Below are 12,755 nucleotides of genomic sequence, written 5' to 3' on the forward strand. Positions count from 1 at the left end.
AAATAGCCCTGAAACGACGGCAACATGTGGCTCCATCTCCAGGGCGTGACGAGATATCGAAAAATGTAGCTCAAAATCGTGATTTTTTTAAACCTTTCATGAAATTTATGAATTTTGTCTTAGCTGCAGCCTTTTTTTTTAAGATTTTTGACGTTTTTTAAACCTTCAAACCTTGTCCCGATTTGACCCACTTCCCGTTGACCTAGAGTGCTAATATATGGCACAGGTAGATATATAGCATAAAAAAACTACCTCTGAAAAATTCGCTACTAGATACAAGATAAAAACTGCCCAATTTGTCCTAAAAAATTTATTTAAGAAAATATAAAAAAAACCTTTTTTTAAATCCCACCAAAGAATTTACCTACAGGACGAATTGTAAGATTATACACAACTTTTAATAAAATAATACCGAAATAGGTATATAAAAAGTTTAAAAATGTGTATGTTCTTTCGGTTCTGATAGTGTTTATTCAATTCAAATAAATCTAGATTAAATTTTCAAAACAACCTATCCCTCATGGGTTTTTAGCCAACTTGAATAAAGCATGTTGTTTTATATACCTTTAGCTGATTTTTTTTTGTAAATTATTCTCAATTTTTTTATTATTCAGCCTTTTCGGATTTTTTTATGAACAAAAAAATCAATGTTTTGATGCCAGAAATATAAATATTTTATTGATTTGATTCTAAAAATTAACAATAATTTATTGGTTACAAATATTGCAAAAAACAAAAATCGAAACTGAATTAAATGGAATTAGTGTTTGAATAATAAAATGTATTCAACGCAAGCATGTGTGTACTTTAGTTCAATTGGAATTATTGCTTCAAAAGGTACATTTTGTTATGTTTTCGTCTGATATTTTTCAGTAAAACTGCAATTTCGTTTCGAAATAAATCACCATCCCGCTACGGTTGGTGTCGTTTACTGTGTTTTTTTTAATTAGTGGTTATTTTTATGTGATTTTTTATTTTATTTATTTTTATTGTGTTAGTATCAGAATTCTTATCGGAAATGTTAATAAAAACATATCGTAAAAAGGGGTTAGTTACAAAAAAATATTAAATGAAATTTAGTTTCTTCTTCAATTGGGAGAGAAAAAAAGTTTTCGCTGCTCACAAAAACTTTAGAAAAGAACTAAACATTTCGAAGGTTCGCTTGTAGCTCTCGTAAATGGGCCCGGAAGAGGTCGTCGTCGTCGTCGTCGTTGCCGGGTCGCCGTTGGCCGCTCGTTCGCATTGCAGTCGTGTGCCGTGTGATGTCAGCAGTGGAATGAATTCATCGTAAGTGCAGTTTCGGTTCGCAGCGGTCTCATTGCCATCGCCATCGCCGTCGTCTTCGCCGTTTCCGGCGGACAGCGTTGCCGGGTAAAGCAGACGGAAATGCTTCCAGCTGGAGGCGACGTTGGCCACACCCGGGTTCACGATGACCGGTCCAAAGTGTATTGAGTTGGGGAATTGTCTAAAATCAGCCTTGTAGTGATGTTGTTCGAATTTTGAATTTTCATTAAAGTAAGCACGATTGAGCAGTTGGACGCTCTCGATAGCCTTCTGCAACGAGCATTCGCAGTCTTCTAAAGTAAGAGATTGTTGTTGATCCGACGAAACTGGCTGGTGGTGCTGCTGCTGCCCAATGTTACCGGTGCAGTTTTGCTGCTGGCCCAGTTCGCTAATTCCGGCTGTCGTCGGCGACGGTTGAGCTGTTGAGGTCGCGGCACCGCGGAACAACACATTTCCAGGTACGTTGATGTTACTAGCTAAGAAAAAGGCCCCGGCAATGGTCATCACGCTAGCGGTGTAGCTCAGCGCAAGCACCGTGCTGTAGTTGAGAATCTGCTTGGCCAGGGCCAGCGTCGGGATGAAGTTGATCAGCTCGGTGTAGGTGAGCCACCCGCGGGCCAGACCTTGCCGCTTGGCGAGCACGCGCTCGACGGATTTGAGCTTCTCGAAAAACTCCTGATTCGACACGTACACCTTCCAGCCCTGAAAAGCAAGTGCGTTTTATGTTAGAGAGCAAAACAATTTAATTTCACACTCAGACATACTATAGCGTCAAGGAATTCCAGTTCCAGTTGCTTCATGTGATCCACCGACATGCTTCCGGAATCGGCCCAGGCACTTAAGTAGATGTCTTCGTCGTAGCCACAGTAGAACTTGGTTGAGACCATCTGGAAGATAGTGGATACGTGAATTGATTTAAAAATCTGACTAGTCAAAATGGTTCAACAACAACAAAAAGGCTCCGAAAAGACGACTGTGCAATCCAGCTTTTTGACGTGGGACTACGAATTTTGAATTGTAGTTAAAAATCAACTTATTACCTTGTTGCAAAAAGAACTATGCAAAATTTGTTTTTTTTTTCTTACTTACACATACATTTTTTTAAACAATTTCGAACATTAACGAGAATAAGAAAAAATCATTGCTGCAGAATTGGATCAATTTGGAATAAGAAGACAGCAACTTCCTTGGTTGCTGTGTACCCTTTAAGTGCTCTAAACCCTGCTGTACTCCCGATTCGCAAAGGTTGATTTTCCCGGTAAGTTTATTTTTCAAGTTATTTCTGCTTTGACCATCGACTGCCGCAGCTTACACCACACCCAGAGAGAAAGTACGATCGCGCATCGCTTATTGTAGCGCATTAGCGAGATAAGCCGTTCAACGTACACTTTTCACAGCAGCGTGTCCATTCGCTTGGCACACACACACATTCACCCCCTTGGACAGTCTACGAAAATAAACTCTCTATTTTTCCGCTCACCAGCACCACTGATGCGTGTTCCGTCCAAATTTATTCTGAGTTTGGAAGCAACTTGCAGCTTCCGATGCAGACGCGTTCAAAGTTCAACGCATTTTAATGATTTCATCAAGTACAAACGATAGTTGCGCATCATTTCAAATTGTTTACAATAGTAAACAGATAGTTCGACGTCACTCGTAGAGAAAACAAAAAAGACAATCACGCCAGTCCGCTTACCATTGATACTATAAAAAGTTCGGACGGCGTAATTCTGCGGGCGTACGCCGGATCAATAACGTTCAGCCGGTCCAGGTAGATCATGGCCAGAATCAGAGAGCAGGGCGTGACGGTCAGGTTGCCGACGGTGACAAAGTTGAGCCGACTGAGCGAGTGTCCCCGATGTGACTCGGAAAAAATCTCCGCCGCATAGTCGGCCAACGGACGGCTGATCTTGGTGCACTTGACCGTCGAAGTCGACGAACCATAGTACAGGGTTTTCTTGATCCGGTTGAGGAACTCCTCATGCTCGATCACCTGCGGGAAATGAACAAACAGCTGTTAGCAATATTCTGGGACAATCCCCAACCCCGAATCACGTTCGGACCCTTTTGCGTAGCACACAAAACCCAACAAACTCGGATGACAAATCCGAACGCTTCTTAAGAAGGGCAGCGAAGCAAAAAAAACGAAATCCACTTCCGTAAAAGGGAACCAAATTGCGACGAGATCCGCTACTGACCTTATTATCGGTGATATTTATAGCGGGCTGCTCGTGTTCGATCATTTTTCGACAGTGTTTTCCACTAGCACATTACGGAGCGCACAATTTGCACGAAATTTCACGGGAAAACGATTCGATTCGGGCCGGAAATAGAGAAATTTTACGTTTCGCGAAAGAAAATTGCTTGACCAAAACACGCCACTCCAGCAAACAGCAGCAGCAGCAGGTCGTATTTTTGCGACTGAAATGCGCGACCACCACCCAGCTGTCAAAGCCGCGGCTGGAAGCACGGGTCCCCCACAGACCGTTATTATGAAAAAAAAAAAGTTCCACCCAAACCAATGATTGGACATGGTTCCTGGGACCATTCTGCACCTCTGGGCCGATTTTCAAAATATTTGCCGGCAGAAATTTCGAATACGGTCAGTTTTATTGTTTCGAGTAGAAATTAAGGTGAAATCACATGTAAAATGCGTAGAAAAAGATCAAAGTTTCATTGTTTTAACTCCAAAACATTACTGGTCATGGTTTTAAATTGTATTAACATGTAGCAGAATTATATAAAAACGATTTACAGCTCTGACTTAGCCGGATTAAGCCTAAGTGAAGTGACTTAAGTATATTATGTACAAGTTTATGCCTTAATATCTAAACAAAACTCCTACATCAAGTGATTTTAAGTCAAGGAAAACTAGGTTGCACAAAAATAACTTAAAATGGGGTGACTTTGAGCCAAGGGATGACATTGTACCAATAAACGCATAAGAATGCATTGGTAAGCTTGAATTTTATGTTAATTTATTTATTTGTAGACGGATTAATTTGGTATATTTATGTTCCCACAAAGCAATTTGATGAAATTGCTACACTAATCTGCTTATTCTGTTTGAATAAAGCCTGTTGATTTAAAATTAAATTAATTAAAATAAATTTAAAATCTCCTGGAATCCTCCACATTTGAAAATGATGCTCACAGTTTTTCAGTTTTAAATCAATTCCTACTAAAATCAATTAAAACAATCAAAAATTAAGGAAATACATTTTGTGACGTGGCAAGTTTTTGACATTGCAATAATAATAAAAATGTTTTTTTTTTGTTTTAAATCGTTTACAAATTTCAACCTTACGAATGAAATCCGAAGAGTACTCCAGCTATCATTTAGCTCTTATATTTTTGTTGCCCTGTGTAATGATTATACTTAGCAACAGTTTAATGACACAACTTCCCACAGGATTAATATTTCAAACCAACCAATTATTTTTCAACATTTCAGTTATCGTCATAAACTAACATTTTATAATTGATTTAATTAATGTTGATACACTCATAGTTAGAATTCAATAGAACATATTGTTGATCATCAAGAACGTTCACTAATAATGTATACAACAAAACAAATCCTACTTCTGCCCAATGTGAAAACACAATAAATTTGTTAACAAGCTTGGCATATCTTATGAAAACATGAAAATAGTACAGTTAAATATCAAATCAAATCAAATTGTTCGCTCTACAACATTACCAGCCAAACCGGGGTGAGAGGCAACCACGTTTAACATTCTACCACCGAACCCGGTATAGTCAAGTATGTACAGGCGAAGTAAGTTTTCAATGTGACTTGTGTCCTGAAACTCTTGCCGGGGTCAAACGGTAAGGCTTATGAAACTAAAGCTTTATCCGTGGCTTTATCTATTTTTTTAGTGTTTCGTACTTATTTAACTTTTTATGGCAGAGGACAACATAATCTAAGAACAATATTTGCAACGATTATACTTTGCAATTCAAGATTATCAAGCTTGTTGTTAAGCTATCTGGCTATTATAAAATCGTAAAAATTGGTACAATGTCACCCCTCGGCTCAAAGTCACCCCATTTTAAGTTATTTTTGTGCAATGGCGTCATCCATAAAGTATGTCACGCAAAAATCGGACAAAATCAACCCCCCCTCCCCCCTATGTCACACTTTGTCACGCAAGGTTGAACCCCCCCTCATAAAGTACGTCACATTTTGCCAGCCCCCCCCCCTTGTTTTCGATGGAATTTTTTATAAGTTCTATTTCTTTAAACTCTCATAATTTTGGGTTTTTTTTTGCCAATTTTAATATTAATAAAAAATAAGTTGTCTAATTATTCATTTTTTAGAATAAACAATGCGATATAAAAAAACCTGAAGACCTGGTTTAATATTCAAATATTAAAAAATCTTGAGAACTATTTTTCACAGCTTTGTATCTAATAAGTTCAAACCATCTATACCAGTTTTCTCATGAACACCCTGCTTTTAAAGCATTTATTTTTATCGAGCAAGAATTTGCAAAATATTAAAGTTCCAACTGAACAAAAAAAAAATGTGACTATATAATCAATTATAATGCGATACTTCTAAATAATAGTAAATAAATAATAGTAAGCAAACAATTTTAGAAAAGAGGATTTTTATCATTTTTCTCATTTCGAATTAATATTATGCAATCATTAAAAAAAACATGGCGTGACGTCACAGTCTCGCAAACCCCCCCTCCCCCCTTCGTCACATCTTGTCACACCTACGGTGACCCCCCCTCCCCCCCTAAGAGCGTACGTACTTTATGGATGACGCCAATCTAGTTTTCCTTGACTTAAAATCACTTGATGTAGGAGTTTTTTTTAGATGTTAAGGCATAAACTTGTAAATAATATACTTAAGTCACTTCACTTATGCTTAATCCGGCTAAGTCAGAGCTGTAAATCGTTTTTATATCATTCTGCTACATGTTAATACAATTTAAAACCATGACCAGTAATGTTTTGGAGTTAAAACATTGAAACTTTGATCTTTTTCTACGCATTTTACATGTGATTTCACCTTAATTTCTACTCGAAACACTAAAACTGACCGTATTCGAAATTTCTGCCGGCAAATATTTTGAAACTCGGCCCAGAGGTGCAGAATGGTCCCAGGAACCATGTCCAATCATTGGTTTGCGTGGAACTTTTTTTTTTCATAATAACGGTCTGTGGGGGACCCGTGGGAAGTGATTAACTGTGGTGAATAACTGTTTCGCGTGGTGAGTGTGCTGCAGGGGTGGGGTGGTACACACACCAGGGTGAAAATAAAATATATTTTTTGGAAAATCTCAAGAGCTATGTTCTTTACACGAAAAATCCACATAACACAGATCTGTGTAAGAAAAATTACACAGATTCTTTACCAGTACTAGCTGTCAAATCTGTGTAACTTTATTGCACAGATCTGCGTAAAAAACTACACAGATTTTCGATCAGCTTCTCTTCCAAAACTGGGTAAAAAAGTGTTGGCGATTTTTCAGCAGTCATGCAGTCATATGGTACGTTCGTTTGATGGCTAGTTCCACACTGAGTGCCGCACTCAGAGCTGTCAAAGTGTTTCTTTGAAGAAACTCGCGCTAGTTCCGCACGAGTTTCGCCGCCATCTTGGAACTGAAACTCTAGTGCCGCACTCGATATTTTTTCAGTTTCATGCGAGTTCCATGCACACTGAAAAAGAATGTTCGTTTGAACCAAAACTGGCACCGACGAGTGCGGCACTCAGTGCCACACTGGCTGTTCAAACGAACGTACCAATAGAAAACTTGGTGAGTTTTTTGACAAAGAACTTTGTCTAAGGGCTCTATACAAGGGTAGCAATCCAGATTTTTCGCGAAGCGAAATGTAACGCGTAGAAGAAAATTTTCGAAAAAAGTGAGAGATTTCAAACGATTGTATCTTTTTTCCCTCTCGACCAATTTGAACGTTTTACCCACCAAACGAAAGGGGAAGACTTACTTAATGATCTTAAAACATGTTTATTACAGTACTTATTTATTTAAGTACTTAAAAGTTAACATAAAACTACTAAAGAATAGCGAACGCTGATTGGTCAAGCGCAACCTTTCCCGAACACATTAATCAGATTCAAGTATCTAGCACTTAGCAAATTTTGCCTTGCCTCCTCCTTCCGTGGAACTGTCACGCGAGAATGTAGCACCATGGTTGCAACATGCCGTGCGATACTATTTAAGTTAGCACTTAGCCTCAGAAAAGTTCAGTGCCTACCGAGGTTTCATCCGAGGCGGACCTCGCGTTGGTTGTTTAAATGCTCACACATACATTCGCACACTCACACAAAGCACTGTTTAGGTTCCAACTCGGAAGGGTTTGTGTCTAACTTGAAAGGGGGTGTTTTTCGGCAGCTTACTCAAGCAAAAGAAACCAATTTGATTTTTTTTACGTGTATTTATTCGAAAAACATTTTTTCCTAAACCCCCTGATCATCCACATCATTCCCCTCAACACCCACTTCTTCTCACTGTCGCCGGCGTCCCCGATTCGGTCCCTTCTTGCCGTCCCAGCTCTTCCCGTTCACTCTCCGACCGCATCGCATCCAGCCGCGCTGTTCTCGCCGACTTTCTCGCGGCGTACATTTCAGCTGCTTGGCCGTGCCTACCGCTGACAAGTCCGCTTCCAGCATATTCACCAGACTTCTGCGACGCTCGTTCTTGCTGCTCAATCCGACTTCGGACGCTACACCTCCTTTCCGCGGGTACCTGTACGAAGCGCGCGGGATCGCAGAATTTCTGCTTGCCGGTAGTTTCCATCGGCAACTGACGAGCACAAATTTTAGCGGTATCCTTCTCTTGGTGAGAAAACCGCAATCTTCGGCCGCGAACACAGCGAAACTCACTCGCAACGATACGCAGGACGATTTTTTTCTGCTTCTCCTCTGGCTGTGAATGTGATGGTGGTGTTTTTGACAGTTATTTTGGGTCAACTTGCAAGAAAATTATGTGCTTCTTTTGTTTTTCAAGCGCGCATGCTCGAATAACTCCCAGCTCTAGCGCACACGGTTGGCTTGAATTATTTTTAATTTTTAACAATAATAAATGCAACTTTTGATTACTTTTATGCAAATTACATGATAAATCGCTTTCCAGATACACTAACGTTTCATTGGGTACCAAACACCATGGATTTTTATAATAGACATAAAAATGGATATTAAAACAGAATAGGATCCTAAATCCCTATATATTTTTTTGTACAACGGTAAAAAAACAAAATTTTAATGCAAAAAAATAATTAGACAACATTTTAAGATGGATCAACTATGGCCCCCTTGGGACCAGCTGTCAAGTAGAATGATTTCGGTCAAGAAGAGCCTCGAACTTATTTTAAATAATTGAAATATTTAAAAATCTATTTTAAATCCTTTGTGGTCGTACAAAGTTTCTTAAAAAAATAGCTTTATAGTTTGGTTCTGAACAATATTATAATCGCGGGTGTCAATAATTATAGTTTGCGCACGCTGATATGACCGCAAGAAAATGGCCGCCTGACAGCCACAGAATATTTTTTTGGCAGTTGTCAAAGGTTGCCTTGAATCAGCTGATTTTTTGGGAAAAAATATTCAAAACAAAACAGGTTGACAGGCAAATCAATGCTGAGTTTCAGTTCAACTTCGTCGTCGTCGTGCTACCTTGTCGTACGTGCATTTTGGGCCAAATTGAGTTAAGAACGCCATTTTGTGCAGCTCACAATGCCTCACCTTTTGACCCTCACAGATCCCCAAAATTCGATTTCAATCCTGAGATATTCAACGAAATCTGAAAAAAACTCCGTGCATTTTTGTCTCTTTACATATAAAAGAAGTTTCAATCTCGTCGTGCTACCTTGTCACTCCCTGAAAATTGATGTAAGTGCGACAACTGGCCAAAGGGATTTCAGGTCAGAACGCGTTTGACGCACGTACAAGTTAGATTACCGTAAACATTTGTAATGGAGCACCGGTTTCGAGTGGTAGAAATTACAGTTCTCCCATTGTACATTGCAGAAAAAAGCAAAAACTGCTCGAATGGAAATACTCCATTATAACTCGGGACTCCGGCAACCAACTTCAAACAAAATTTGGGACAAAAAGCGACACACGACAAGATAGTATGACGACGTCGACTTGCTGATTTTTACACCGCGGTATTTCGTCGGCCATAACCTCCTATCAGTCGAAGCGAAGTAAAATCTTGATTTTATCTCGCAATAAGCAATAATAACAATAATAATATTAATTTTAGAAATACAACCCCTGAATACAAACCAATTTTCATTTTTGTTACACTATATTTAGTATCAAACTTCATGGATTTTAATCCAGATCTTTAAGCGAAGATGGCGTTACGAATGGTGAACGCCCGAAATGTCAAAATCGCGCAGTTAAACCAACATTAGAAAAAAAGTGTGGCTGTCATGCCATGGGAAACTTTTTTTGTAATGTTGGTACCACTGTGCGATTTTGACATTTCGGGCGTTCACCATTCGTAACGCCATCTTCGCTTAAAAATCTGCCCCTATGTAGGTGGGAATGGAGAAAATCAACCGGAGTAACTCGGAGGAACATTGAGTAACTCTCGTTACACTGGGCAAAATTGGGTCCTAAAATGAAGCTTAGATTGCTGATATTATTGTTTACAGCGATAAAGCTTTTTTTCTGAGTACAATGACCCTTTGTACGACCACAAAAAGTTTAAAATGGATTTTTAAATCAATTTTGAAAAATTAACCTCGCGGTCCTTCTTGACAGAAAAGCTCCTACTTGACAGCTCGTTCCAAGGGGACCATAGTTGATCCATCGAAAAAATGTTGTCTTGTCATTATTTTTTATTGCATTAAAATGAAAAAAAGTGATCAGAAATGGGTTTTGAAAGTGTTTTTTACCGTTGTACATAAAATTGACATAGGGCTTTAGTACCCAATTGAGGAACTCTTTTGCTCACTGTATTGCCCTTGCCTTAAGATGACAGTTTTCGTTGCGCGTATCCACCGACAGACGGAAATGTGGGCCTCATCGGAGCTCGTACGCTAAACATGTTACTCAAAATTCGTGTGGGATTTTTTGTTTCCGTAATGGCTTTCACGGGACTCTCTCTCTAATTTTTCTAGAATCATTTTAGAATTATTCGAACATGGTGTATCTCTAAACAAGTATTTCCAGAAAAAAATCAAAAAACGACAAAATGTTTAACCAAAAAAAGGCAAAGACTATATTTATTTAAACTATTCGTCATTTTCAAATGTTTAGCTAGATAATATCGAAGGCCGCCATCTTAGGCCCACTGGGCTCACACAGATTGTCAAGGGGAATAGATTGGTCGATGCAAAATAAATAGGCACTGGCAACGTATGTTTTGCGCTCGCAACACTGCCAGTTTTGCTGGGCGTAAAGGGCGGTTGGTGTCCAGCGCGTTTGGATCTGTCAAACATTGGCCAATCTGTTTCCTTGACAATCTGTACACATAACGGGTATGCTCAGTATGTATAGGAGCTGTCAACATGCTCCCTGGTTGATTTAAACAGATTTTGTGACTACCTGGTGTCCTCGGGGTGTTCCGAAGAGGGAAAATTTACCGATCCGTACAAGTTTGGGTAATATGGGTATCAAACATCATGATTTTAGATACTGGACATGAAAATTGACATGTCGCCATGACTACAAAATGGATATCTCGGTTGCGTTTGTATCAATAAAATAAAATGATCAAATTTAATAAAAAGATATAATTTAAAGAGGCTCATGCAAAGTTCTTTGTCATATTGGTCATGTGTAACATAACCACCTGCACCTTTTTTCTTCAAATAATGTCATGCTTTTGTTGTTAAAATAAGTATATTTTTCCAGGAATTGGAATCCCGTTGAACTAAAATCGGTGCCCTCGAAGTCAATCAGTTATTCTAGAGCCAACAGATGACGGTAAGTCATAAAAAACGAATAACATTCGATCTCTAACCTCACTTCATATTTTCTTCTAGAAGTCTGGAATGGTTCAACTGGACTTGTTGCAGATCCCCGGTGCAGGTGCTGGACAACTATATGGGCATGACGGGCATTCCCGGATTGACGTATTGCTGGCCCTTGGCAGTCGCCAGAAGTTCATTAAGAAATAGGTTCAGTGTTCAACAAACAAACGCGATCGACCGGAAGATGTGTAATAATGTATCAATATCAGTTTATCAGGGTTTATTGTAAAGTAGGTTTATTTGCATTAATGAAAATATATAAATCTTGTTTTAATAAGTTAAAACCACGGTTGAAACATTAAAAATCTCATTTAAAATCACAAACATTTTTTTAAATAAATTTTTACCCAGATCTGTGTAAAATTCTACACAGATTGCTGGTTGAAAATTTACACAGATTTGACAGACAACGCCTGAACACAGATCTGTGTACAAGGCTTTTACCCAGATTCTGTGTATTCCCGCTTTTGGGCGATCTGTGTCAAATTTTACACAGATCTGTGTTATCTGGATTTTGCGTGTAGGCAAAAATAAGTAAATGTGCCAATGGAGTACCCGATTCGAGTAGTAGAAGTGACAGTTCTCCCATAAGGAATACATTGCGAGGATTTCAAGGTGTTCCAAGGTCCAAGGTGTTCTACAAAAATCACATTTTAAATTTTTATCCAAATAATCAAGTCAAACAAAATTGCATGGGGGTAATACATCGTTTCAGGATTTTAGCAACTCTCTATAACTTTGTCGAAGGGTGCTAGAAGATCCGAGTTGATCCCTAATATCGTTTTTTTTATTGTTACACTTTGATTTTTCAATATTAATATCTAGAGTTTTTTTTTGAAAAGGACCTATAAACAATTGTCTTTCATAAGTTTATAGGACCTATTAAAAAATCCAAGATATTATTGCGGGCGTCAATAATTAGAGTTCACGCGCGGTGATACGACCGCAAGATAATGGTCGCATGACAGCCGCATGACAACCGCAGAACAAATTTTTGGCTGTTGTCAAAGGTTGCCTTGAGTTTTCAGCTGACTTTTTGGAAAATATTCAAAACAAACCAAGTTGACAGCCAAATCAACGCAGAATTTCAGTTCAGCTTGCTGATTTTTACACTGCGGTAGTTAGGCGGCAATTATCTCCTGTCACTCACAGCGAAGGAGAAACGTGATTTTATCTCGCAATAAGCAATATAATCTTTTGAAAGGAATAAAAGAATGAAACCGTTTTTTTATTTTGTACAATTGGGTCCTAAAATGAAGCTTAGATTGCTGATATTATTGTTTACAGCGATAAAGCTTTTTTTTCTGAGTACAATAACCCTTCGTACGACCACAAAGAGTTTAAAATGGATTTTTAAATCAATTTTGAAAAATTAACCTCGCGGTCCTTCTTGACAGAAAAGTTCCTACTTGACAGCTCTTTCCAAGGGGACCATAGTTGATCCATCGAAAAAATGTTGTCTTGCTATTATTTTTTTTGCATTAAAATGAAAAAAAGTGATCAGA

At 38.6% G+C, this 12,755-nt stretch overlaps 1 protein-coding gene across 1 annotated transcript; it reads right to left on the reverse strand.

Annotated features, from left to right (window-relative positions):
• Positions 1-650: 650 nt before the first annotated feature.
• LOC120419803 (protein CNPPD1) lies at positions 651-3,720 on the reverse strand. Its single transcript, XM_039582639.2, has 4 exons — positions 3,483-3,720; positions 2,981-3,277; positions 2,049-2,171; positions 651-1,986 (listed from the first exon to the last, which is right to left on the reverse strand). The coding sequence occupies exons 1-4, from the start codon at positions 3,525-3,527 to the stop codon at positions 1,120-1,122; spliced, it is 1,332 nt and encodes a 443-aa protein (XP_039438573.1). The 5' UTR covers positions 3,528-3,720; the 3' UTR covers positions 651-1,119.
• Between the last annotated feature and the right edge of the window lie 9,035 nt (positions 3,721-12,755).

This window comes from Culex pipiens, chromosome 2 (genome assembly GCF_016801865.2).
Source record: "Culex pipiens pallens isolate TS chromosome 2, TS_CPP_V2, whole genome shotgun sequence".
Classification (NCBI taxonomy): Eukaryota; Metazoa; Arthropoda; class Insecta; order Diptera; family Culicidae; genus Culex; species Culex pipiens.